The 26,252-nt window shown below is 48.8% G+C and overlaps 2 protein-coding genes and 5 non-coding genes across 7 annotated transcripts; 4 read left to right on the top strand and 3 right to left on the bottom strand.

The window, feature by feature from the left end:
* Positions 1-10,093: 10,093 nt before the first annotated feature.
* Positions 10,094-13,462, bottom strand: TMEM107 (transmembrane protein 107). The gene is made up of 5 exons (XM_067714188.1): positions 12,554-13,462; positions 12,319-12,386; positions 12,116-12,216; positions 11,271-11,367; positions 10,094-11,044 (listed from the first exon to the last, which is right to left on the bottom strand). The coding sequence occupies exons 1-5, from the start codon at positions 12,638-12,640 to the stop codon at positions 10,975-10,977; spliced, it is 423 nt and encodes a 140-aa protein (XP_067570289.1). The 5' UTR covers positions 12,641-13,462; the 3' UTR covers positions 10,094-10,974.
* Positions 10,099-10,235, bottom strand: LOC137213714 (U8 small nucleolar RNA). Its single transcript, XR_010938336.1, has one exon. It is a non-coding gene; the product is annotated as a U8 small nucleolar RNA (small nucleolar RNA).
* An 8,502-nt stretch (positions 13,463-21,964) lies between the features above and the next one.
* TRNAW-CCA (transfer RNA tryptophan (anticodon CCA)) lies at positions 21,965-22,036 on the top strand. The gene has a single exon. It is a non-coding gene; the product is annotated as a tRNA-Trp (tRNA).
* Positions 22,037-22,452: 416 nt separating this feature from the next.
* On the top strand, positions 22,453-22,534 carry TRNAS-GCU (transfer RNA serine (anticodon GCU)). The gene has a single exon. It is a non-coding gene; the product is annotated as a tRNA-Ser (tRNA).
* A 246-nt stretch (positions 22,535-22,780) lies between these two features.
* Positions 22,781-22,854, top strand: TRNAT-AGU (transfer RNA threonine (anticodon AGU)). Its single transcript has one exon. It is a non-coding gene; the product is annotated as a tRNA-Thr (tRNA).
* Positions 22,855-23,252: 398 nt separating this feature from the next.
* On the top strand, positions 23,253-23,326 carry TRNAI-AAU (transfer RNA isoleucine (anticodon AAU)). The gene has a single exon. It is a non-coding gene; the product is annotated as a tRNA-Ile (tRNA).
* A 651-nt stretch (positions 23,327-23,977) lies between these two features.
* BORCS6 (BLOC-1 related complex subunit 6) lies at positions 23,978-25,831 on the bottom strand. The gene has a single exon (XM_067714293.1). It carries the CDS (start codon positions 25,747-25,749, stop codon positions 24,694-24,696), a length of 1,056 nt encoding a protein of 351 aa, XP_067570394.1. The 5' UTR covers positions 25,750-25,831; the 3' UTR covers positions 23,978-24,693.
* Between the last annotated feature and the right edge of the window lie 421 nt (positions 25,832-26,252).

The raw sequence follows: 26,252 nt of genomic DNA, 5'->3' as shown, positions 1-26,252 counted from the left end.
CCCTTCAGCCCCAAACACGTCGTCCTCCTCCTCCGTGAAACCCATCAACCGGTCCGCACCCCACCCAGCCCCAGGTCTCGGCCTGCCCCCAGGTCCCAACGCCTGCGGACCCGCCTTCAGCATGTGGAATGGGCGGGCGGAGGGAAATCAGAAGGGGCAAGTGCAGGTTCCCGGGCCATGCGGATAGCTGGGACCCCGCTGGTGAGGTGAAGTGGTGGCAGTTGGTCCCCAACCCCTTGACCTGCAGATGGATATCTCAAGGGAGGTCTGGGGCCCCTGACAGCTGAGTAGGGGGGATAGCAACACGATCCTCACAGCTGAGGTTCAGACCAGGGGTCCGTGGCAGGAGAGGCCTGGCTGAGGTGGGGCAAGCTTAGGGCGCCGGGAGGAGGGCACGGGGCTGCCCCGTGGGGCTGCTTCAGGTGGTGGCTGCAGACTGGCCTAAACCTAGCTCTGTCCCAGAGTGGCGGCAGCTACCCTGGCAGCAGCAGGAGGGCTCAACCTCTGATCCCAGGCACAGGGCCTGGGCGAAAGGACAGGACTTTTGCGGGGTGTGTGTGTGTGTGTGTGTGTGTGTGTGTGTGTGGCCTCTCCCGTTGCGGAGCACAGGCTGCGGACGCGCAGGCCCAGCGGCCATGGCTCACGGGCCCAGCCGCTCCGTGGCATGTGGGATCTTCCCGGACTGGGGCACGAACCCGCGTCCCCTGCATCGGCAGGCGGACTCTCAACCACTGCGCCACCAGGGAAGCCCAGGACTTTTGCTTTTTTGTTGTTTTGTTGTTTTGGTTTTCCTTTAGGCGGAAGGACAGTCAGTAGGCAGGGACGGCACCTGCGGTACTCAGGTACTTGGTACTACTGTACGTGCAGATTAACCTCATGGGTGTCAGCCTAACAGCTCCTGTCCTGGCTCTGGACCCAAAATATACTACTGGGACCCGGTAGGAGATAATCCACTACCCCTGTCGTCCCTGACGCAGCAGCTGACACACCCACCCCGCTCCTTTCCAGAAGGACTGGCCCCCCTGAGGCAGGGGAAGATGGGAACAGGTGAGCTGCCTGTCCGGTGGGATGGGTCAGGACCAGCCTCAAGAGTGAAGAAGAAGACCTAGTGGCCCGGGGGCAGGGGTGCTCACTGTGTCCCTGGAAGGGGGGCAGGGGAGGCTGGTGGCCTTGGTCTCTGAGACAAACAGGAGCTAGCTTCTTCCCTCCCCCACCCAGGCTTCCCAGGGCCTCCGGGTGTGACAGCCTCCCCCATGCAGCACCCCACCCCCTCCCAGCGGAAGCCTGGAACTGGCTCTGTCACCAGAGGTGTCATTTCCCAGCTGTCCGGGGGAGGTGAGTGAACTGGGAGTGTGTGTTGGGTGTGGGGACCCAGCAGATCTAAGATAAGATGCGCTCAGCTCCCTTCCCCTCCCAGGAGCCGCCACTTCCCTGGTCCTTGGGCACTGACACAGAAGGTCTGGGTGGCTCAGCCTATGTGAAAAGGAAGAAAAGAGCAGCTTCCCTGATGGTCTCAGATGATGCTGTGGGAGACTAGCTCTTGCTTTTTGGCCCTGAGATTACTTTACTTTCTAGCCAGAGAACAAAGACGCCAAATTCCAGGCTTTTGAGTTCAAAAGCCTCAGGGTCTGGGTCTCAGACAGGTAAGGTTGGAAGGAGGTACAAACAGGCAGCGCTCCCCACCCACACCCTGCCCCGACACCCTATGCTAGCAGGGGAGAAGCTAGTGGAGGACCAGACACGATGATAGACACGGGTGTAAGAGTGATCCTCATTCCCCAACGGCCAAGTCCAGGGGACATGGAAGGGACGGAACCCAGAATACACTGGGGGAGCCAAGGCCATGCGGTGTGGCTTGGAAGGCTGGCACATTGCCATTGCTCTTGGATCCTGGGGGCAGCAGCAGCAGAACAGACATGAGAGCACATGGACCCATGGAGGCGGGGACCCAGGAGGGTTTATCCCCAAGAGAGGACGCGCAGCTCACCGAGCAGCCCTCCCCACCCACCCCACCTATGCTGTGGTGCTAGGGAACTCCCCACATTTACATCAATGGTGGAGGCAGGAGAAGAGGTGGGGGTGGGGGAGACCAGGTGAGTTCACCTGGGAATGACGAAGAGAATGTTTTCTGCAAGCAGCTAGAATGGAGACCCAAAATAGAGGTAAATTGAACTAAAGAAAAATAAAGTAATATATTTGCATAACTGAGATCGTAGCTTCTACATTTACCTGCTTCTGGGGGGTGGTAGCCAAATTTCCAGGCTCCACTCCCAACGCTCATTCAAAAGATGTGCGAGGGGGCCAAGCACCTCCAATGATTCTGACGTAGGCGGCATGGCAGAGACCTTTAATAAAGGTTTAATAAAGGTTTTCTTTTATTGCTTTTTTCCTCTTCTAACAACTGACTTCAAAGTTGGGGTGGAAGGGAGCTGGGTCATTGCCCCACTGACTCATGAACTTGCTCCATCCACATGAGTCAAACTTGACCAAACTAGTAATTAATTTCAGAGACCTTGTGTGTCCCTCAACACAGCATGTACAGAAAAGGCCTTCTAATTAGGAGAATCATACCCCTGGGAGGGCTGCATGGAATGGGGACCAAGGGCCTAGCCCCCCTCACAGTCGGCTACTCAAACCCTGTGACCTCTGGCTCTACCCTCCAAACTGGAAGGCTCGGGGCTGCCTGCCAATCCCTGGGCTCCTGGAGGGAAGGGAAACTACCAGGTACCTACTGCATGTGAAGAGCTTTACATGGATTGCCACCCACATTCAGTGTCCTAATTACGCAAATAATATGACTGCATTCTCCTCAAAAAATATTAAAGCACTAGACATAAAACTGAGGTTCCCTTGGACACCCCCCACTTCATCTTCTTGTTTTACTTTCTGGAAGTTTTCCTGTGTCCTCCTTTTGGGGGGAAAAAGTTTTTTATTTATTTTTTTCCATTACTCTTTATCCTTAGATAAAGATGGATGTTGATTACCTTTTTAATTTCCAAAGTGCAATATCTTCTCGCATCTCTCTGCATCTATATTTTTTAAATGCAGTATTATATTGTAACCCAAGAAATAGGTAACAATCAAAATTCAAAAGGTACGAAAGAACGTACAGCGAACATTTGTCCTGAGCCACCCAAGACCCCTATTCCACACAACTGCTGTTTCAGTCTTGTAAATCCTCCAGATTGGTTGGTGCAGAGACACAGACATAGATACTTCTTTTCTCTTTAAAAATACAAATGCTAAAAAAAAAAAAAATACAAATGCTAACAGACTATATGCATTGTTTCCCCTTCCATTTTTTTTTTAACTTTCCAATTACAGAGTTTTTTTCTTTTTTTCTTGTGCTTCCTAGTTTCTCTATTTCTTCCAGATTTCTTTGATAGGCTTTTCAATATCTGGGAGGAATATATGGAAGGAGTCTCTCTCTTTTCATTTTGGAGGCTTTCCTTAAATGTCTGCTGGTCGTTGGCTCTCTGTTAATATCTAATAGGGAGCCAGCAAGAAGCCGAGTGGAAGGTGTGTGTGTGTGTGTGTGTGTGTGTGTGTGTGTGTGTAGGGGGAGGGCACTCATTGACTGTCGGCTTTGCTGTAGGACAGTGAAAGCATTTTACGCAGACTCCCAAATGTTGACAGGTGGCAGGCTTTCTCTGGGGCCGTTCAGTTTTTTGAGAGAATGTCCTCCATTCTCCATCCCTGTCCTGTATGGGTGTGGGTTGGGAGGGCAGGGTGGGAGTTCCTATTTCTAGCTTCAAGCCTCACCTCTGCTGCGCCTGGGGTCCCCAAGTCCAAAGCCTCCCCAAAAATGAGTGTGCGGAGGGTTGGTGTGTGTGACTCAGATGTGAGAGGTGAGGGAGACCCAGGGGTCTCGACACCCTGAACACAGGCTCTCGGCCACCCTCTGTGTTCAGCCAGGTCCTGACCCAGAGTCTAGGGACCTCCAGGATCGTGGAGCATCATTTCTTGTTCATTCTGTCACCACCCTTAGGCCGCTGTCCAGCCTCTAAAGCCTGTTGGAATCTTTTTCTCCACTGCTGTCTTCTCTCCGGGTCTTTGTCTGTGTACATACATGCCTCTCTGACGCCTCTCCTGTTATGCAGTTCAGTTATGGAAGGGAGAGAAGACAAATGCTCATGTTCACATGTCTTCCATGTTTAGCCAGAAGTCTCACCACAGTTTATTTAACTAGTCCCTCAAGGACCAACTTCGGATTTTTTTTTTCTGTTTTTTTTCCGACCGCTCCTTGCAGAATCTTAGTTCCCTGACCAGGGATGGAACCCGTGCCCCCTGCCTTGGGCGTGTTGGAGTCTTAACCACTGGACCACCAGGGAAGTCCAAGGACCAGCTTTTAGGTTGTTTCCAATTTTTCCGCTGTTACAACAGTGCTCTTAGGAACACTGTTGTAAATACCTCCCACCATCAGTCAGCCCTCAGGACAATCCTGTGAAGTAGGTATTGGCTTGATTTTACATTTGGGGAAACCTAGGCTCAGAGAAATGCCTTGATGGGATCTTTTATTAAATTGGTTAGTCCGTGTTTTCTTTCATATATAGAATAAATATCTCTTAAATTTTTTTTCGTATGCAACATATTTTAGTACATAAACTGGCATCTTTTTAATCTGTGTAGTTCTCCCTTCTCAGGTACCAAGCACAGCGCAGAAGCCAGGCAGGCACATGAATAATGAATGATGGTGAACCGCGGTCTCAGTGAGGAACGTTTTAAAGGAGAGCCCAGCACAGCAGGCCTGGGAGGCCTCCTGATCCCATACCCTCACTCTGCAACCTTCCATTTATTATTCATTAGAAATTCACTGGGGTTAACAAGCTCCTCTATGAAACACTTGCTGAATTCAGTCAACTGATCTGGCCTCACAGCCAGGAGTCTCAGGTTCTGGTCCCAGATCTCCCTATCTGCATGATGACCTCAAGCGAATAGCTTTCTGCTTGGGCCTCATCTTCCTCATTTGTTAAATGAGGGCTCTTTCACTCTACAATGCCGGGCACTGTGCTGGCACCAGGAGCTACAATAATATACAAGAAAAGAGATCATTAAACAGAGCATGAGGAAATTCCCTGGTGGTCCAGTGGTTAGGACTCTGCTCATTCACTGCTGAGGGCGCAGGTTCAATCCCTGGTCGGGGAACTAAGATCCTGCAAGCCAAGCCGTGCGGCCAAAAAAATAAAAACAAAACCCACAACACATCATGTTTGTCAATTATACCTCAATAAAGCTGGAGGGAAAAAAAGCACCCACGATGATCTTTGATGGACGTAATGATCAAGACACTTGCCAACACAGCTCAGACAGATTTAAACCAGAAAGGAGGCTCTGAGGGCTCACATGACTGGAGTGTAGCTGGAAACAGCAGGGTCCAGGTGCTCATGTGATGTCGTCAGGGATCTGGTTCTCTGTTTCCAGGCCTGCTGGCCTTTGCCTTAGCTTCATTTCCAGATAGGGAACAGAAGCAGCTGCAGGCTCACATTCTTTTAAAATGTTAGTTAAAAAAAAAAAAAATGAATGTGGTTCAAAATTCCAAAAATTCAAAAGAGCATATGGAGAAAGTCTCTCTCTCACCCTTTTCTCCCAGCCCTCCAGCTTCCACCTCTCAGCTCCAGTCCTCCCAGTAGTTTCCCTCCTTCCAGACATGCTCTGTGCACATACCTTTCCACCTTTCTTTACACAAATGGAAGAACACCACACGAACTGTTCTGTAACTTGCTTTTGTCACTTAAGTATCTTGGAGACTGTTCCATAACCATGTATAAGGTTTGCTTTCGTCCTGGCTGCAGTGTTACATGGTAATGCAGTTTAACCAACCCCCTGTTGACAGACATTTGCTTCCAATCTTTTGCCACTACAAGCAAAGCTGCAAGAAATAATCTACACATCCCCATTCTACCTGTGTGCAAATCTGAAGGGCTAATTCCTAGATGTGAAAGTCCTAGGTCAAAGGGTATGGCTCTTTGTGATTGATTTTGATTTTGATGGGATATTGCCAAATTGCTCTCAGGTGGATGTGTTACCAATTTTTATTCCACCAACAAACAGGTGAGGCTTGTTTACTTAAACCCAATACCCTCTTCAACTCGCTATGAAACTTCTTGGTCATTGAGTGTAAGTTAGGCATGATTTGCATCTGTCTTATGCTGAATGAAGTCAGGCATCTCTTCCTATATTTGAGAGTTCTTTATATTTCCTTTTATATTTCCTGTTCTGCGAAATGTCTGTACAGTTTTTTGTACATTTTTATTGGGTTGTCAGTATTTTTCTTACAGATTTGTAGGACATTTTTATGTATCAAAATTAGCTCTTTCTAATACGAGTTATGAATATTTTTGTTTAGATTTTCATTTGTCTTTTAACTTTTGCTTTTTTTTTACCATGCATACTTTTAACATTTTAAATACAGATTTAAATATATCAGTCTTTCATGACTTCTGCATCTTGTTTTCATACTTATGTCTTCCTTACTCCAAACTATTTACTTCTGTGGTATTCTTACCAGAAATGCATAACCTCAATCTAATCACGAGGAAACATTGGACAAATCCAAATTGAGGGATATTCTGCAAAATAACTCACCAGTGCTCTACAGATGTGTCAAGATCATGAAAGGAAAAAAAAAAGGGACTGTCTCAGATTGGAAAAGCCTAAGGAGACGTGACAACTAAATGCAATGTGAAATCCTGGATTAGATCCTGAGTCAGAAAAAATGCATTAATGGGAAAACCGGAAAAATTCAAATATGACTTGTAGATTAGTTAACAGTATTGTATCAACACTAATTTCCTGGTTTCCATAATTATACCATGGCTATGCAAGATGTGAACATCTGGAGAAGCTGGGTGAAGGGTATACAGGACATTTGTACTGTTTTTGAAACTTTTCTGTGCTCTAAAATTATAAGGTATTGATCCATATTTTCCCCCCAATGGCTACTCAGTTCTTCTAATAAACTTTATTGACTAATCCCTTTCCCCGCTGATTTTTAATTTTTTTTACTTTTAAATTATAAAAAATACATAAAACTTACAATCTTAACCATTTTTAAGTGTACAATTCAGTAGTGCTAAGTACATTCATATTGTTGTACAACCAATCTCCAGAACTCTTTTCATCTTGCAGAACTTAAACTCTCTACGCATTAAACAACTCCCCCTTTTCCTCTCCCCCGGCTCTCGGCAACCACTGTTCTACATTCCGTCTCTATGACTTTGAGCCTCTACTCTTGGTCCCTCATATAAGTAGAATCGAGCAGTATTTATTTTTTCATGACTGGCTGACGCTGATTAACAAGCCACTAATTTTACAATAAAATGAGAACCTATTTTTGATGCTAATTGGCAAAGCCTCGGGTGGTGGCTAAGAGATAGATTGTTGAGGTGCTTGTAGTAAGTACTTCTGGAGCGTGAAGGAATTGAGGCACAGAGAGGTTTAGTGACCTGTTGGTGATCACACAACCAAGGAGAGAGGGTGCACGTTAACCCCAGGATTGGCTCCACAGCTCGCTTCTGGTCTCTGCCCTAGGCTGGGGATCACAGAAGAGAGCCAAGGCATGGAAACCAGCAGCATCTGGGTGGTGTCTGAAGAGGTGGATGAAGTCACCCAAGGAGTAGTGACCACCGGCACTTAAGAGGCGACAACCCAGTAATATGTCCCCAGTGACTGGCCAGCTCTGGGTTCTCAGTCAATATTCATCAGCTGAGCCTAAAAAGGAGCAGCCAGAACAGGGGGAGGTAAGCCAGGGGAACTAATTTCAGAAACGAAGGGAGAACAAATTTCAAATGAGGGGAGTGGTCAGCATATTGGAAAGAGATCAAACTCTAGTCTGAGAGGGAACCTCTGGATTTAGGAACAAGGAAATCATTGGTGATGAGAGGTTTCTTGGGATTATTGCAGGAGCAAGAAAGTGCTGGTAAATGTTTAACAACCCACTTTCCAAAAAAAGTATGCATTTGTGTATGTACATAAGTTTATTATAAATTTTACTGATATAAAGGATATGTAACAGAATCCACAAATAATAAAATGTACAATATTTTTTTATTGTAAATGCTATTCTGTATCCATGATTTCATAAATGGAGTTATAGCCTAAGTACAAGTGCAGTTCCAACGTGAACGTTTGTTGATGTTTTCATTTACGTTTTTGAGTAAGACAAAAATGAAACACACGATATGCTGAAACCTCACAGATTCCTCAATGACTTGAGTGATTTCTTTGCTGAAACTGACAACAGTTTTCAAATCCTGGAATGTATCCTCAACTTTCTGTGCTATTCACAGTGTAACAGCCTATAGACATGACATTTCAAGATTCTTTTTTTTTTTTTTTTTTTTTTTTTTTTTGCGGTACGCGGGCCTCTCACTGTTGTGGCCTCTCCCGTTGCGGAGCAACAGGCTCCGGACGCGCAGGCTCAGCGGCCATGGCTCACGGGCCCAGCCGCTCCGCGTGGTTCTTCCCGGACCGGGGCACGAACCCGTGTCCCCTGCATCGGCAGGCGGACTCTCAACCACTGCGCCACCAGGGAAGCCCAAAGATTCTTTTTTAATTAATTAATTAATTAACTTATTTTTGGCTGTGTTGGGTCCTTGTGGCAGTGCGTGGGCTTCTCATTGTCGTGGCTTCATGGCTTCCCTTGTTGCGGAGCATAGGCTCTAATGCGTGTAGGCTTCAAGAGTTGTGGCTTGTAGGCTCCAGCGCTCAGCCTCAGTAGTTATGGCGCATGGGTGTAGTTGCTCCGCGGCATGTGGAATCCTCCTGAGCCAGGGCTCGAACCCGTGACGTTGCAAAGGTCCACCTTTTTTTCCTCGCGGACAACCTGCTCCCTTTTTTCTCTGCTCCAGCCACACTCGAGGACCTCACTCAAACAGCTCCTGAGAAGCAGCACTCCTGCCACCTTCGGCAATTTCATCACTCCTTCGTAGCACCTGTAAATCGCCTCTGCAGCTTTTATAACAATTTAGAACTAAACTACTCTGGGAGTACCACACACTTCTGTCTCTTTCCATGAGCCGCAATATCTGTGATGGCCGAGGATCAAACATCTACTCCCTCAGTGCCTACTACAGCATACAGTACTAGTATCCATAAGGAAGCGCTGCCAGAAAACAGAGAGAGCTAGGAAAAAGTTATCTACGTACAGGAATCACTTGCAGGGCATCACCAGAAAACATCTCCTTTGCATGTGTTTTTGGCTTCCCTGGTGGCGCGGTGGTTGAGAGTCCGTCTGCCGATACAGACGAAGGCGGGTTCGTGCCCCGGTCCGGGAAGATCCCGCATGCAGCGGAGCGGCTGGGCCTCTCAACCATAGCCGCTGAGCCTGCGCGTCCGGATCCTGTACTCCGCAACGAGACAGACCACAACGGTACAACGGTGAGAGACCCGCGTACAGCTTAAAAAAAAAAAAAAGGCCTGGACTCCACCTTTTAAAACTGAAATGTACGAACAAAACTTTCCCAACACACAACAACCCTTCTCTTGAAAACGTGAGCTTGCAAATAAATATACTCACCCCATGACAAGACCAAACCTTCGACTCCTGTAGTTTTGACAACACCTAACAGCGCGTTTCAATAACCTCTTTTTGAACGTATTCTTTCTATAAACTACCAAGCAAAAACAGGGTACTCTTACTTACACTATTGACTGAAAACAGAAGCTTCAACAGGTTCTTAAAAGAAAAATTCCACTACAAGGGAACTCCTGCAGAGCGAAATTAAAGATTCGAAACTAATACTGCCAGAATAAAACCATAACAAATACAGAAAACCCACTCCTCAAAAACCCAAGGACACATAACACGTCATCAGAAACTTAAAAAATAACATTAACCAGCACTTACTACCGTAGTATTTAACATATATCTAAGAATTACCGCTACACGACCTCTCCACACAACAACAACAAAAAAAAACCCTAAACTTTCTCTTTCCAAAAAATACATCTCATTACTAGAAAAACCCAAGAAACACTTGTGCTCTGGACACGAATAACACGTCTGTTTTTTCTCTCAATAAGCATACCATACCGCTAAAAACATTTAACTATTACCCGTGGAAAAAACCACACTAAAGATAAAGATCGTCAGAAAGAATCAGAGAGGAGCAATCAGGATGTTGCAAAGCCTGATTACGCACAGCCGTTAATCACGAAATCATGCGTGCTCCAATCATCATATTCAATTCTGTTCTCCAAAAGGAGAAACAGGTAAGGATTATCCTACCTGACGATACAGGAAACTCTGGGGCATTCCGTACTCTGGGAAAAAGATTCCACTTTGAGCGAGGGTGAGAACCCAACACGTTACCCTGAGCAACCTAAAGCTATCTAGGTTCTTCCATTTCTGTTGCTACATTTATTTGCAGATGTTATAAAATATATTTTTGCATTTGGCGTCAAAAAAGCATAGGCTAATTCCTCCCAGAACGCTCCACTCACTTAAGAGCCTGCTGTCCTACCCGGCCGCCTCACTTTATTTACATATCCCCGCCCACTCCCTTCCGCCAGAAACCTACCGTAATAACCAAAATAAAAGCGACATCTAGTATCTTAGAGTGCAAGACTGTTCCGTTTCTATAGTAGATTGGCCACCCCAATTTTCTCCTGAAATTTTTATGTCTTGATCTATCTTTTTTTTTTTTTTTTGGCCACGCTGCGCGGCATGCGGGATCTTAGTTCCCCGACCAGGGATCAAACCCGCGCCCCCTGCAGTGGAAGCGCGGAGTCCTAACCACTGTACTGCCACGAATTCCAGTAAGTCTTGATCTTACCCTAAAATATATTTTTTTTACAAAGAATTGTAAACAAAACTCATAACTCCAGACTCGAGAGACAATTACCCTAACACTGACATCCTCCACCAAATGCAGTTTTAGGGGGAGGGCTGAAGTCTATGGTTCCCTTCTTCCAGGAACGGTGAGTGGTCCCTCGCTTCTCCAGCCTTCATCCCTACTTCCAGTCACGAAGGTATCAGAAAGGTTTCTTTTTCAGCCCAAAGACGCTGATGAATAATGCTATTTCGGTGACGGCTGGGATGGCACTATGGAAGGTAGGTGATAGGTTCAGTGCCCCTTCCAATAAAAACATCCAAATCCCCAAGCCAGCAATCCCACCCCCAAAGTGTAGGAGTGGGGGACCTCAAAAAGACCACGGGATGTTGAGTGGATCTGATATCTTATACATGGAGTAAAGGGCTGGGTAGGGGAAACCTTCAGATTTAAAGTAAACCGTCCTTCCCCGTCCTCAAACATTGGGTGCTACCATACCTGCAGAAGACAAAAATGTACCAGTACGTGGTGCACTCCCAACGCTCAAATATGAAGAAGGATAGGGCCACAGATGCACTACAGTGAGCCCCAATGGCTTGGGAACGCACCAGAGTCAAGGAAAGCCTTTGGATCAATAGGTAGTGATGGGCCAGAAAAGGCCAGTGGTGGGACTGGCATCTGCATTCTGGTTCACCTCCTGGAGAGCAGGGCACCTCTTGCTCCCTTTACCACACTGCAAAGGCCAGAGTCAGCAGCCTTGACTTCTGAGTTTTAGGACTGCCGTGTGAGTGGAGGCCAGAACTGAGCCTGCACAGCTGGGGCCCCAAGCTACCGCCACCCCATATCTATCAGGTGAAGTAGTAGGCTCCCCACCTACTCCAAGCACACGGGAACGCTCACAGTGACATTATACACCCTGCTAGAATCACTCTCCAGCACCCTGGTCCTCCCCGTCCACTATCCCAGTGTCAAGAGCCTTCCCTGATCCATCTTCCTCAGTCTCTTCTGCATTCCCATAGTGCTTCACATCTTTACACATCCTATGGCACAGTGCTTATCACACTGAATTACAGATGTCTGTGTGTCTGCCTCTTCCTCAAGATAGAAAACTGTGTTTTACTCCCATTTTGAGATCTCCAGTGCCTGACGCATAGCAGGAGCTTAACAAATGATCAAAGATTGTATTAAATCTTCTACATTACCTAAGAAGATCTCTCAACTGGAGGGATTCTGTTTGCCTGCTAGGGCAAACACCACTGTGCCAGAAAGGCCTAGTTAGGTGGCTGAAGGGCGTTAAGATGGAAATGGGCCGTACAGGAAAGGTGCACAAGTAGAAAGGATACAGATGAGGCTCTGGGTGCTGTTGAACATGGAAACTCCTGAGAAGAAACCGGCCAGCTCCACTGCAAAGAGGGCCAGGGTGACAGAGAGCGCTGCCACCAGCCTGTAGAAAGGAAGGGAGCTGGCTTAGGCCTTCTGGCCTTTTTCTAACACCCCTTCACTCCCACTACTGCTTAATTCTGACCACCCTGCCCCAAGTGCTCACTGCATGTCCTGCTTTTCATATTCCTCAGGGGTAAACTTGAGAGGCAGGCAGGCCTGGATGTTGCTGTCCTGGGGAGCAGGGCAGAAAGAAAGAGAAGTTGAAAGAGGGTCGGGCGGCGGATGGCGGGGGAATGGGAGGACCCCACCGGGTAAGGCCCCGGGGGAAAAGGTGCGGTGGGGCTGGGACCACCCCAAGGTGGGAAGGGGGGCGAGAGGAGGGGGGCCATGGGTCTTACCCGCGACCAAAATAAGGTGATGACGACCACCAAATGCGCCAGGAGCGTCAGAAAGCGAGAGGGCACGAGTCCCGAGATCCGACCCATGGCCCCCTGGGTAAGGGTTACCTCCTGGAGCAGAGGCCGTGGTCTCTGGGACTGGAAGCTCAGGGAGGGCCACTCCTTAAGTCTCCAGGCTAGCCTACAAAAATTCGACGTACTCCGCCTTCCCGCTCGCGCCGGTGCCGCCCAGTTGCCTTGGTAACCGCATAAGCTGGGGCTACGACGGGAAATCTCTGAAAATATCGCGAGAGCAGTAAATTATCGCGCCGCGGAGAACCCCCAGAGGATCGCGGGTACGGGTCCTCTGTACCTCATCCCGGCCGGGTGCGGACAGCCGGCCGCCTCTCCGCGCGCAGCCGAGCTGTCGGCACCTGAGAGTGTGCGCCGGTGGCGCGGTCCCGCACTGCCGACTCTGCCCGCGCAGCCACGGCGAACGGAAACCCGCCCTGCCTAGCCCAGGACACTCCTTCCTACCCGGATGCCCACGCCGGGAGCCGCCCGGCCCCCAGCCCCCGCTGCGCTGCCCAGGACGACTCTCCGGATACCACTGTCACCGCCACGCCGGCCTTAGGGCATCGCCATGCCTGAGGCCTGGACACTCTCTTTTCTTCCATCCTCCGCATGCGTTTAGCTTCCACCTAACCTGGGCCGAACTTGGAGAGGTGGATCCCCCTACGTTGTCCGGCTGTCGTTTATTCTCCCGGAGCCCCTGGTTGTCGGCGGACAACCGCTTGTCGGCGGACAAGGTTCATACCTGAACCTTCCTTGATTCGGGTTCCCCCCAACCAACTCCCCAGACAACTTGCTCAGATTGGTGAGGGATTTGCAGAGTGCAGAAAATGGCCCGCTCTCCTGAACTAGGGTGTGGATGAGAGACTTGTTTAGGGAAGGGAGTGTACGAGAAAAGGGGGTGGAGCGGGGAGTGGAGGAAGAGAATGAAACCCTGCGTCCCTGGGAGGCAAGGATCGAGGGCGGAGATGCAGACCCCGCAACGATTTCCTTATCTCTTTGAGCTGTGGGCACGACTTAGCCCAACTACAGTCCAAGCATCTCTCACTATCGCGACCTCACTGACCTTTGGGCCTCAAAGGGGATCCCTGCAGAACGGAAAGTTCTCGCCCGCATTCATTGCTCACAGTCTAGTCACAACCTCGCAGGGACCTCCCTACCCACTTACCAGATCATCTCTCTTCCTACTGTCAAGAATAATAATGGATAAACATCTATAGTAAGAATAGAAAAGAGTTTTATTTGAACCAAACTAAGGACTAGCCCGGAAGCCCACTTCCCACATCACTCTGAGAAACTGCTCCAGGGAAGCATGGTTTCCAGTACAGTTTTATATCTGGTCAGAATAAAGAACATTAAACAAGTAAGTGTTACATTTCTTCATGTTTTTTTTTTTTAAAAAAGAACAGACCATGAGTACACAGCAAGTCAGTATGGTGTTGGCACCTGGGAAGGGAGTCATCATCAAAAGAGGACCAGCATTGGCATCCCAAGATGCCATGTTTATTTTTAACATGGACATTCTTTACTTCTGGTCAGTGTGCCCTTTTCTTTAATAAAGCAGGTGTACAATGTATGTTTGATAGGCCACAAACAGGCTGTTTTAGTTAGCATAAAATTCAAGTTAGGGGCTTCCCTGGTGGCGCAGTGGTTGAGAGTCCGCCTGCCGATGCAGGGAACACGGGTTCATGCCCCGGTCCGGGAAGATCCCACATGCCATGAAGCCTGCGCGTCCGGAGCCTGTGCTCCGCAACGGGAGAGGCTACAACAGTGACAGGCCCGCGTACCGCAAAAAAACAAAAAAACAAAAATTCAAGTTAACTCACGTTTAAGCCAGAATGACTTCCCCATACCTCAATATGTGAACATTTCTTTTATCACTACTCTTCATCTCAGTGCTTCTAGGAGGGTCTAAACTACAAACCCTAGAGGCATTTTTTATTTCTTCATTCATTCATTCAACAGATATTCATTGACTAGCTATAAGTCCCAGGCACTGTGCTGGGCTCATGTTCTTGAGGAACAAGTCAGAAGTGTCTACATTCCTGGGGTCAGAGAGATCGACGACAAACAGGCAAACAAATAATATATCTGCATGATAATAAGTGCTGTAAATAAAAATTTTTAAGGGAAATATTAGAATAATGTGATCAAGGAAAGTTTCTTTGAAAATGGGTCATTTGTTCTTAAACTTTGTTTTAGGAAATGTGGTCAAAAATGAGAGGAAATGCTTTTCTCTCTTCTAGGTCCCCAATGTAATAAATGGATTTCCTTTTTTCTAAACCAGTGGGTGAAAAAATTCATAAGTCAAAGAGACAGTCAAAAGATGTTTCCTCAAGGTCATGAAAGACAAAAAGATGTGACAAAAATGGGCAAACGACAAGGTCCTGCTGTATAGCACAGGGAACTATATTCAATATCCTTGATAAACCATAATGGAGAAGAATATCTATCTATCTATATATCTGAATCACTTTGCTTTACAGCAGAAATGAACACAACATTGTGAAACAACTATACTTCAATAAAAAAAAAAGACGTGCCAAATTTGACATGAGAAATTTAATGTGTGATCCTAATGGATCCTGGATCAGGAAAAAATTTTTTTTATTACAAAGGACATTAGTGGAACAACTGGCAAAATTTGAATAAGGTCTCTAGCCTAGATAATAGTACTGTATCGGTGTTAATTTCCTGAGTTTTTGATAATTCTACTGCCTTTATGGAAGAGAATGTCCTCGTTAGAACTTTTCCCTGGGAATAGAAAGCCCAGGACTTCAGAGCCACGCTCCCCCAGACAGTTCATCGGGTCTGACTATTCACAGGTGAAGGAAGCACTGTCCTAGAGTGAAAGTAGGAAAGCCCATGACCCACTTTTGCAAGATTCTCCAAGGTCCCTGGAGCAAATAGAATGAACAGAAGGAGTCAGCTGTATGAAGATCTGGGGAAAGAGCATTCCAGGTCAGGCACAGCAAGTGCAAAGTTCCTTAGGTGGGAACAAGCCCAGTGTATTTGTTGAACAGAAAGGGAGCTAGTGTGTCTGAAGCCCATAATGGAAGGGGAAGAAGTGATCAGGGCGAGGTGGGATGGGTAGACAAGGGACATGGCCTTGCAGCCATGCGGAGGGACAGGCTCAGATTTGTATAACATACATAGATGACTTTGGTTGCAACATGGAGAATGGATTTTAAGATTTTAAGCAGAAGGTCTATGAAGAAGCCATGGTGTTATCCAGGAAAGATAGGATGAGATTGGACCAGAGTGGAGTCAGGGAGGTGGAGTGAAGTGGAAGGAATCTAGAGATCCTTAGAAGATAAAGTCTGAACATGGGGCTGTGGGTGGATGAGAAAAAGGGAGCAGTCAAGGATGACTGCTAGATTTTGGGCTCCAGCAGCTGGAAGTTTGGGGTATTCTGCTCATAATAGTCTTCCTGCCTAGGGGACCTATAGATAGTAAGAACTGGGCAGTCACAGTTCACATTGTGAATTAGTAAACAGCAAGCATTTAGGTCTGTCCTGTCACTTTCCATGACCTTGGTTCAGGGAAGCCTGCTCTACAGTCTCACAAAAGCGAGTTTTGGAGCCACCCTGTGGCCATAGGAGGTATTGCTGGTGACCAGGTGTCCTTCCCCAGGGGGCCACTCGTCCCAGGGCTGGAACTCACATGTCCCAACATTTGAACTGGTCATAAAAGAATTTAGAAAAACATTTTTTAAATCACAGAAATATTCAAATATATGTAAAGATAAAGAAAAATAAAGAAAACCCCATTTGAAGCCTACCGTTCTGCTTCAGCAATTACCAACACATGACCAACATTTTTTCAGCTATCCTCTCCCTCCCAGTCCCACTGGGTTATTTTGAAGCAAATCTCAGACATCACGAAATAATTCTGTTCAGGAGGAAGAAATTTCCCCCCATCTCTCTTGAGTTCTTTTAGCTAATCTAATAATTACGTTGACACAAGACATTAACAGGAGGAAAAAAACAATTTAATTCATACACAGGGAAGTCTCATAGAAATGGGACCACCGAAGTGACCAAAGCAGGCTGTTTATATATCATTGTTTGACAAAGAAATATTATTTGTGAAGATTTAACAAAGGGGCTTGTGCTAGGGGTAGCTGACTAATGAAGACATTTGTTACACAGCTTTCTTAGCCTTAAATTTCCTCATTCTGGTGATGAAATAAAATTTATATTTTAAGGCAGGACAAGAGAAACTAAACATAAAATTCTCTCTGTGTGTTTGTTTGGGCCTCCTCCCTCTCTCCCTAATGTGCAGTGTGTATCTGCATTACACATTAGCCAGAGCTCCTCAAAGACAGAAGTGACTGCTCAACTGTAAAGATCAATTTTCCCCCCTTTCTTCTGATGCTAGTAGTGTAACTTTTTTTTTTTTAACTTCTTAAAAGAATAGCATTCTTTCCCAACTCTGTAGGGCGTCATGGTTACTTGCCGGTCACTTTGTAAGTGCTTACCTGGACTATGTACCTTGGTGAACTTTATGTAATACATCAGTATGTCATTTTGATGTACGATCCCTTGTCTTGAAAATGCATATGACTGTGCCTTGGACTTTTAACAGGCAGCACATCATGCTTGCTTGTCTCTCTTTTTCTGGTTTTTAATCTGAGCAGTGGGTTCAGGTGTAGTCAGACTGAGGCAACCACTGTAAAGTTCCCCATCAGTTTTTCACCTACTGGTTTAATTAATCGTCACTGCCTAGCTCCATTATTTCAAGGGGGGGTTGCAAACTGGGGATGTCCTAATTCTATCATTCCTTCTGCATTTGTCACCTGGGATTCTCCTGTAAATAAGAATGTGCCCTTATCGACTCATTGTTTACCATGAGATACAGGTCATACAGGAAAGGTTGGATAAATGTGTGATTTTCATTCCATTAGTTACCAGTTTTCAGAATAATGGTTCCCCAGTATCCTCCCAAAGTGACTAATTAGTTGTTTTTAGTTGTTAGATTTTAACATCTTTTGTGTGTTTCAGTGCATTGCAGTTGTTTTGCTTTTTGAGTCTCAGATTGTCTCAGTTTGGGGTCAGCACTGTCCAACAGAACTTTCCATGATGATAGAGATACTCCACATTGTCTCTGTCCAGTATGGTGGCCAGCTAGCTCCCTGTGGCTACTGAACACTTGAAATGTGGCTATTTGGACTAAGGGACTGAATTTTTAAAATTTAACTTGATTTCAATAGCCCCATATTGAATAGCCACCCTAGTGGCTACCATATGTAGCAATGCAACTCTGGACAGGATAATTTATTGGTTTCTAAAATTTGGAAACTGAAGGTTTCCCTGGTGGCACAGTGGTTAAGAATCTGCCTGCCAGTGCAGGGGACACAGATTCAAGCCCTGATCCAGGAAGACCCCACATGCCGCGGAGCAACTAAGCCCGTGTGCCACAACTACTGAGCCCACGAGCCACAACTACTGAAGCCTGAGCGCCCAGAGCCCGTGCTCCACAACAAAGAGAAGTCACTGCAAGGAGAAGCCCGTGCACCGCAATGAAGAGTAGCCCCGGCTCGCTGCAACTAGAGGAAGCCTGTGCGCAGCAACGAAGACCCAACGCAGCCAAAAATAAATAAATACATTTTTTTAATGATAAAAAAATAATACAATTAGAAAAAAAAATTGGAAACTGATAGGATGAATGGAGGAGATTTCAACATCAGAGAGTACTCTGGATAGTAACACTGGACTAATCATACTTCTCATTTGCTGCAGCAACTCTCTGGGCCTAGAGATCAAGTCCATGTTCCCATTCCCTGGTACCATATTCACTGACTCAACCTCCCCTCCTAGCAACAGTTTCCACCTCACTCCATGCTCTTCAACTACCCAGACTCCTTCCTCTACAAGCCAGTCTCTTGCCCACTCTAGTACTTCTGCTAAAGCTATCCCTCACTGAGTTCACAAGTGCTTATTAAATACATACCATAGTCCTGGGTGCTAGGAATGCATATTCCCTACTCTTGAGTAACTTAGAGTGTAGTAAGGGAAACAACTGGGCAAAAAATTAAAAGGCGGCATTTTAAGTGTTACCTTGGAGGAGACACAGGAAGGACCTCCTTCCCCAGGTGGGGGAAGAATTGGGGAAGAGAGAGCTTCTCAGTTGAGTCTGGAGGGGTACATAAGGGTCAGCCAGGTAAAGAAGGACTGAGAATATTGCCGAACTCAGGTTTGGCTAAAGCCAATACTTGAGAGATAAGTGTTGGCTGGAAAGGAAAGCTTGCTTTATTCAGGAGATCGGCAACCTGGGGAGAAGGTGGACTCACGTCCAAGAACCAACTCTGAAGATTCTGCTGGACCATGAAAGTTTTTAAAGGGAGATAGGGAAAGCTAATTGCAGGTAATCATTAGGGGAGGGGGTCGTAGTCTTTGTTATCTTCCACTGTGTTCAGACTTTCTTCTGATTCGTTGGTGGTAAGGTAACAGGGCGGTGTTCCAGTAATATTGTGCTCAGCCTGAAGTTACCATCCTCCATCTGGGTGGGGGTCTTTGTTCCTTCAGATGAGCTCAAAGATATACTGTTATATACTTTCCTTGAGGAGGAACCAGGACCCTGCCCCATGCTGCTGCACTATTGTTTCTTGACTGCTCCTCCTTTGTTTCTACATTCCCTCCCTTCCTTGATTAGCAACTATTAGAATCTGCCCTTTTGGTAACCAGGGAAGGTCAGGGAGGTTGAATGAAGCCTATTTCCTGCTAATGGGGAAACAGGGCACAAGGAAAATTTGTGCCCAGGAGGGCCCCACAGGGTCCTGCTCCATTTCAGAAAGACCATCAAGCAATACCAGGGACAGTGACACAGAGACAGCTGTGACCAAGGTGAGTTTAGGTGACTGTAAATAAGGCAGCAGCGTTGTCACACGGGACGGGAGGAGGCAGTGGCTGAAGAATCATGCAAGGACTAGAGAGTTATGATAACAACAACCATAATAATTGAGTGGTGATTACCAGCCATGTTCTAATAATTATCTACTATAATCTTTACTATTTTAATCTTTACTATTTTAATCTTTACTATTTTACAGGTAGGGACATTGAAATACAGAGAGGTTCAATAACAAGCTCAAGTTACACAACTAGTATTAGCAAAGCCTGATTATGAACGCTGGCAACCTGGTTCCGGGACCCACATGCTTAAGAAGCACCTGGCCTTGGGGGTCCAGCCAATAAAGTAGTATTTGAACCCGAAGGTGATGGTGAAACAGGAGGGAAGGGGGCAGGGCACAACCGTTAAAAGAATGACATAGGGCTTCCCTGGTGGCGCAGTGGCTGAGAATCTGCCTGCCGATGCAGGGGACACGGGTTTGAGCCCTGGTCTGGGAAGATCCCACATGCAACGGAGCAACTAGGTCCGTGAGCCACGACTACTGAGCCTGCACGTCTGGAGCCTATGCTCCGCAACAAGAGAGGCCGCGATAGTGAGAGGCCCGTTCACCGCGATGAAGAGTGGCCCCCACTTGCCACAACTGGAGAAAGCCCTCGCACAGAAACGAAGACCCAACACAGCCATAAATAAATAAATAAATAAATAAATAAAAAAGAATGACATAGTCTTTGAGGATATGACATAAAATGGTTAGAATCAACTAGGTCCAGGATGGCAGAAGATTCCACTTCCAGAAGACCTTGAGCCTCATTATAGGCTCACTGTAATACATTAGCATACGCTAAATAACACCCACAGGCGCCATGGCAGTTCCCAGGCCAACCATAAAAGTACGAAAAGTGGGTGGTGGCCCAATTCCTGGAAATCCCCGCCCTTCCCTAAATAGTTGGAATAATCCTCCTTGTTAGCGTGTGAAATTACCCAGCCCATAAAAACTAACCACCCTATATATTGGCAGCTCTCACTTTCTGAGATGGCCCACGTTCCATTTATGGAGTGTGTATCTCTCTCAATAAATCTACTTCTTACCTATCACTTTGCTTCCTGCTGAATTCCTTCTGTGCTGAGACAAAAAGAACCTGAGCTGCATAAGTCCTGAGAGGAAGTGTGCAGTTTCAGCTGGGAGACTATGGGTTTGAGTCCCCTCCTAAGCGAGAGATTGTGGATTTGAGTCCCATCTGAGGTGCGACTGGATTCCAGTCTCACCCAAGGTGCGGGGTTTCAGAAGGATGACAGGGTCAAGTGAAGGTGTCCAGCAGGCCCTAGACATCTGAATCCAGAGGCTTCATTGGGATTGGGAGTGGGATTCAGGAGTCCTCAGCACACGGGTGATGGCTGACTCCAGGGAAGGTGTGTAGCATGAGGACACAAGACAAAACTCCTAGCAAAAAGGACAGAAAAAGAGACTAGGGGGGAGGGCGAGAGGCTAGGAGAAGATCAGCAGACAGCAGTGTCCTGACAACCAAGGGAGAAGGCTCTTAAAAGATGTTGCCAAGTCAATTAAGGCCAGGCTCCTCAGCGGGCTTTGACCTGTCCCTGGTCTCTGATAACTTTCGGGATGGCCCTAATGCAAAAAGTGCAGGCATTTGGCTTGGAAGAAGTGAGACACAGCCTGACTTCTTTCACCATATTGGCCCCTTGAACTCCTCTTACCCTTCAAGAAGCAAATGGGGGGTCTCTGCAAGCTTCTGGTATCACTCTTCAGAAGTTCCCAGCTCTGGCTCACCTGGGGAGCTTCAAAAGATACCTACATTTATGGCGATGGAAATCAGAACAGTGGTTGCCTCTGGGAAGGGAGCGGCGGGGATTGATTGGGAAGGGACATGATAGAACCTTCTAGGGTGAAGGAAAGGTCTTCTTTCTTTGTTCTTTGTCAAAACTCACCAAAATAAACACTTAAGATCTGTGCATTTCATTGTAGGTAAATGATTCCTCGGAATTGTCAAAATTGACAGTTATCGATGCCGGGGTTCTACCCTGCACCTTTAAATCAGAATCTCCAAATCTGGGGCCTGTGCTTGGCTATCTGGAAGGTCCCGCAGGCGACTGTAGTGTGCAGCCCGGGAGGAGACCGCCGCTGGGGGAGCTAATCTCTTGACCCTACGCGCCCGGAGCTCTGGCACTGCTCCACCACATTCTGCCTGGTATCCGTCCTTCCACAAGTTTCTGTGCCAGTCCGTCCCCGCTGGACTGTGAGCTCAGGGTCCCCCAGGGAACCAGCTCTGGGCCGCCTGCTGGTCGGCAGGAGGCCGGGAGGCCGCAAAGCCGTGCCCTGCGGGGTGCGGCGGGCCCTGCGGGTCCCACGATGCTGGAGGGAGAGCGCAGGCACCACGCCGCGGGATTTTAGAAGTTTCGGAAGGCCCTCGGCTCTTGAGCCTCGATCGTCGGGACCCGTCAGCCTGACCGTCCAATGGCCATAAGGGGACATGTCCAAACCTACGGGCGGCAGACCTCGTGGCGCAACGGTAGCGCGTCTGACTCCAGATCAGAAGGTTGCGTGTTCAAATCACGTCGGGGTCAGCTTCCCTCTTTGTAAAGTTCTGCTCACTTTTCTTTATTCTCATTTTCAACCCGGTTGGAGCCCCATTGCGCAAGTCAGAAAAGAAGCTCTTCCTAGGGGCCGGAAGGGGAGGGTCCCGGCTCGAAGTCGCCCCGTCGGGGGAGCGCAATGATGTCGCGGTAGTTTTTGTGGTAGATCCGGGTACTGTAAATCTGGGCCGATAGCGGGTCTCCTGAGGACTGACGCACGCTCTGTACCGCTCAACCCAGAGGGTCTGGCGCTGGCGCAAGCTAGAAGGTCGCTCGGTAACCAGAGCTCTGCGAGCCGCTGGGCGAGATTTCTCGGGACTCACCTCCCTTCGCGACGTAGTTGGGCTCACGCTTACTCTGAGAAGAGTCCAGACCCCAGAGAGGAGATCCTAAGCGACTTGCTCGTGGACGAGGTGGCCGAGTGGTTAAGGCGATGGACTGCTAATCCATTGTGCTCTGCACGCGTGGGTTCGAATCCCATCCTCGTCGGTTTGCGGTTGCAGTAGCCTGCCTTCGATTTTTATAATCCAAGAATTTCTCTTCTTACCTTCGGTCTGCCAGGATTCAATTTCTGTGTCGCCCCTTCACCCTCTCTCGGTTGCGGCCGCGGATTTCGTCCCTTCTACCCTGTTTTCCAGTACGGCCAAAGGTTGGTGAGGAAGGCACCCTGGCATTCAGTCACCTGCCATAGAACTGACCTGGCCAGGGAAACGAGGTGGAAAACAATATAAGTCGGGCGCCGTGGCTTAGTTGGTTAAAGCGCCTGTCTAGTAAACAGGAGATCCTGGGTTCGAATCCCAGCGGTGCCTCCGAAGGTATCAGTTACCTTTTGCAAACACCGCAAGGAAAGAGCTGTGGGCATTTGGCGCTTATATACATAATTTTCCACAGCTCTTTGGGAATCTGCTAGTTGCTATCAGGCGGCCTTTTCTATTTCCGGTTGTGTGCGTCAACGCTACGTGCATGTCGTCAGTCTTAAGCTGTATGTTTGCACCTCGATCTGCCGCCAAGCACCATAGTGGCATTATTGTGCTTGTCAATGTTTTGGCTTGGATGTTGCTTCCCGAAACGATAAGTGATTCCGTTTTCGTATTCTGTTTTCCTGTCTCCCCCCAAAATCTTACCCATTTTAAAATTTTCCTGAAGAGAGGACTGATCAGTAATTTGTATTTTACATAGATTTATTTTTTCGAGGCCCCTGTCAGCTGGCCGGTTAGCTCAGTTGGTTAGAGCGTGGTGCTAATAACGCCAAGGTCGCGGGTTCGATCCCCGTACGGGCCAGTAACGTAACATTTTAAAAATGTGTACTGCTAATTTCTTGTTGCTTAGGGAAGGCTTGTGGAGCATTTCTAATACCGGAACTTTTCACACCCCAAAGAGAAACGTGCTTAAATTCTTTCCGAGTCGTAGTGTCTTGAGAGAGCAGAAAAGTTTAAGGAAACTGGATCTCTTTCTGTGATCTCTGTTTCCAAATCTCCTGACCATAACGGGGGGCTCCTGGAATTTACTATGTGACGGTAAATGGAAGGCTGTCCGGGATTGTAACAAAGATTGTTTCAGACCATACATATGGCACTGATCAGCAGAGTGTGAGAAATGGGGTCAAGAAAGGAGTTAGCAAGTGTTTCCACTCTTTCCAGAGCCAAGATGTCCAGTTTGCCCAGGAACTGAGAAGACGACCCTTTCCCTTTCTCTTCTGGATCACCTTGCTTCTGATTCTGCTTTTACTGGGTCTCTGAGCCCAAATCTGTGTCTTACATTTCCCCTCCGTTCTGCTGTTCAGGAGCAGGAACCATATCCTTCCCCATGTGGCCTGGGACCCCCACCCCACTCGCAGCACCGGCCCCAAGAAAACTCCACGGAAAGACTGACCTTCATGCCCATACCTTTGGCTCATCAATCCCTTAACCCCACACAGACAGAGTCTCACCCTTAGCAGCAGCAGCACTTTAATTCCACAAAAACTCAGAAAGCCAAAACTGATTAGAACACTCCACAACAGGTGGGCTTCAAACCCAGCAACAATTCTGTCTGAACCCTGAGAGCAGTGAGACCCCTCCCAACTCACCCCCTCTACCATGCAATACATTCCTTCTAGCTCCACCCAGGTTATGGCTGGGGAAGTGCGAGGGCAGGGGGCCAGAGGGCAGAAGCAGGGGGTTATCCATCTGCAAGTGTGCATCCTTGTCTGCATGGTGTGTGGCCAAGCTTGTGGCTCAAGCTCCCACAGCCCCTGGCACCTGAGATGTGACCACTGGAGGTCAGGGTGGCCACAGTGGGGCTGGAGCCTCCCCTGTTCTCCTTTCTTGAGAACATACGGCAGTCATGTCTCCCAAGCCCAGACCTAAAGCCCTGGCTTCCCAGAGATGGTGCTCTAACTAGGGAAGAGAGTTGGGAGAACAAGGTAGCTGCAGATGGCCAACTGAATAGAAGCAGAGCATCAACCCCACCCACCAGGAGAGGCTTTAGAACTTCCCCGTGTACACCTGCATAAGGCCCAGGTAGTGGTCGCGGGCCTACTAAATGTATCTGGAAGAGCCTCCAATATACAGGCCTCCCCTCAGCGGGCAGGTCCCACCAGGGCTCCCTGAAGAGTCCTTAGGATCCTGCTGGACCCTGGCGTTGCCAGGCCTCTCCTGCCCTCCCGGTCACTTGCACAGGGCCTCCAACACCTCCAGGGTGCGTCGGATATCCCGGACTTGGCGCGCCAGTCCCTGAACTGGCTGCAGAGCCCTCTCCAGCTCCTCACAGCGTGCCAGCAGGGTGTACATGCCCTTGATGCTCATGTCCACAGCTTCGCCTAGGGAGTCCACGGCATCACGGTAGGTCTGGATGCAGCCCACGCTCAGCGCTGTCAGCTCCTGCACCGCACCACCCAGCCCGCGAAGCAGACGGTCCACCCTGCCGCCCAGCTCCCGACTCAGCCTCTCCAGGTCCCGCAGCACGTCGGGGTCGATGGGAGGAATGGCCGGAGTGGGTGGGGGCGCCGAACAGGGCCGCGCAGGGGCAGGGGGCGGGGGTTGAGGGGCGCCGCTCAGGCGGATCTTAAGTTGCAGGTTGTTGGCGACAAAGTGGGTGAGGTCGCCGTGGCGGCTCACCGTGCCCTCGAGCTCCAGGGGGCTGGATATAGTGGCGCGCCGCCCGCCGCCCGCGCCACACTCTGCACCCCCTGAGGACCCGGCGCCGCCGCACGCCCCGCTCAACCCGTCCAGGCTGCGACTGTCCTGAAGGCGGCTGGAGAAGGAACGGCCAGCCCTGCTGGCTGCCGCCGCCTCTTCGTCGTCTTCCTTCTCCTGCTCAACATCCAACCCGCCGCCTCCAGGGCTCCCTCGACGGCAGACGCCCTCGGATGCAGGCCTGTCCTCAGGGTCCTTGCGCCGGGAGGACGCATACGGGTCGTTTTCGGGACCCGGCGCCCCCCGGTTGCTCCCTGCCCCAGAAGGCGTCCCTCCGCGGCCCGGCTCTTCCTCCGGAGCCTCCCATTCTGGCGGGTGGACGAAGCTGCAGCTCGAAGTCTTCGGGGACGCCCTGGGGAGGCGGCTCGCGCCCCCAACGTTCTCGGCCTCTTCCTCCTCGGACAACCGGAGGCCTGAGGGCGGCTCAGAGGCCGTTCGGCCCGGGCCGCCGCCGAAGATCGCGGCTTGCTGTTCTCCCAGAGCTAGAAGGCCTGCTTTGGGCCCAGGCCGCCCCCGGGGCGACTCCATACTGCAGTTGGGGGCAGGAGCCAAGGAATTGGTTCGCCCCGGCTCAGGAGGCGTTGGCGGCGCCTTTAAGGGGCGTTGTAGAGGCGCGCCGATTGGCCTTGGGCTCACAATGGTCAGGACGGGAAGAACACTCTGATTGGTCCCGGCAACCAGGAAGTCCCAGGAGAGGAGCTGTTATTGAACGACTGAACGCACGTGAGAACCAGCGGGGTGGAAAGAAGGAGGTGACAGCTACGCTCGTCGCCCCGCCCTTTCAAAAAGTTGAGGGGGCAGATCTTAAAGGTGAAGATCCTGAAATAACGGAGTCCTCCGGGGGCGGGGCTTGGGCTCTTTCCGCCCACAATTGTCACGCCCACAATTGCTGCTTAACAAACACTTATAGTGCGGACCAGAATTGGGGTTCCTAGGAGGTTTTGGGGATGGAAGTAGTATATCCTGCTTGGACCGTCGGGATTCAACCGCAACTATTTGATCAGGAAGGATGAAACCAGAATTCTCAGCAG

Source organism: Pseudorca crassidens, chromosome 19, assembly GCF_039906515.1.
Source record: "Pseudorca crassidens isolate mPseCra1 chromosome 19, mPseCra1.hap1, whole genome shotgun sequence".
Taxonomy (NCBI): Eukaryota; Metazoa; Chordata; class Mammalia; order Artiodactyla; family Delphinidae; genus Pseudorca; species Pseudorca crassidens.
This window is presented reverse-complemented; position numbering and strand designations above follow the sequence as displayed.

Excerpts from the sequence above, each read along its gene's own strand:
- TMEM107 (XM_067714188.1), bottom strand. The coding sequence starts at position 12,640 with ATGGGTCGGATCTCGGGACTCGTGCCCTCTCGCTTTCTGACGCTCCTG. Across the intron at positions 12,387-12,553 it reads TCACCTTATTTTGGTCGCGG|GACAGCAACATCCAGGCCTG; the intron begins GTAAGACCCATG and ends CCTGCTCCCCAG. Across the intron at positions 11,368-12,115 it reads CAGCACCCAGAGCCTCATCT|CCATTGGGGCTCACTGTAGT; the intron begins GTATCCTTTCTA and ends TGCGTTCCCAAG.
- BORCS6 (XM_067714293.1), bottom strand. The coding sequence starts at position 25,749 with ATGGAGTCGCCCCGGGGGCGGCCTGGGCCCAAAGCAGGCCTTCTAGCT.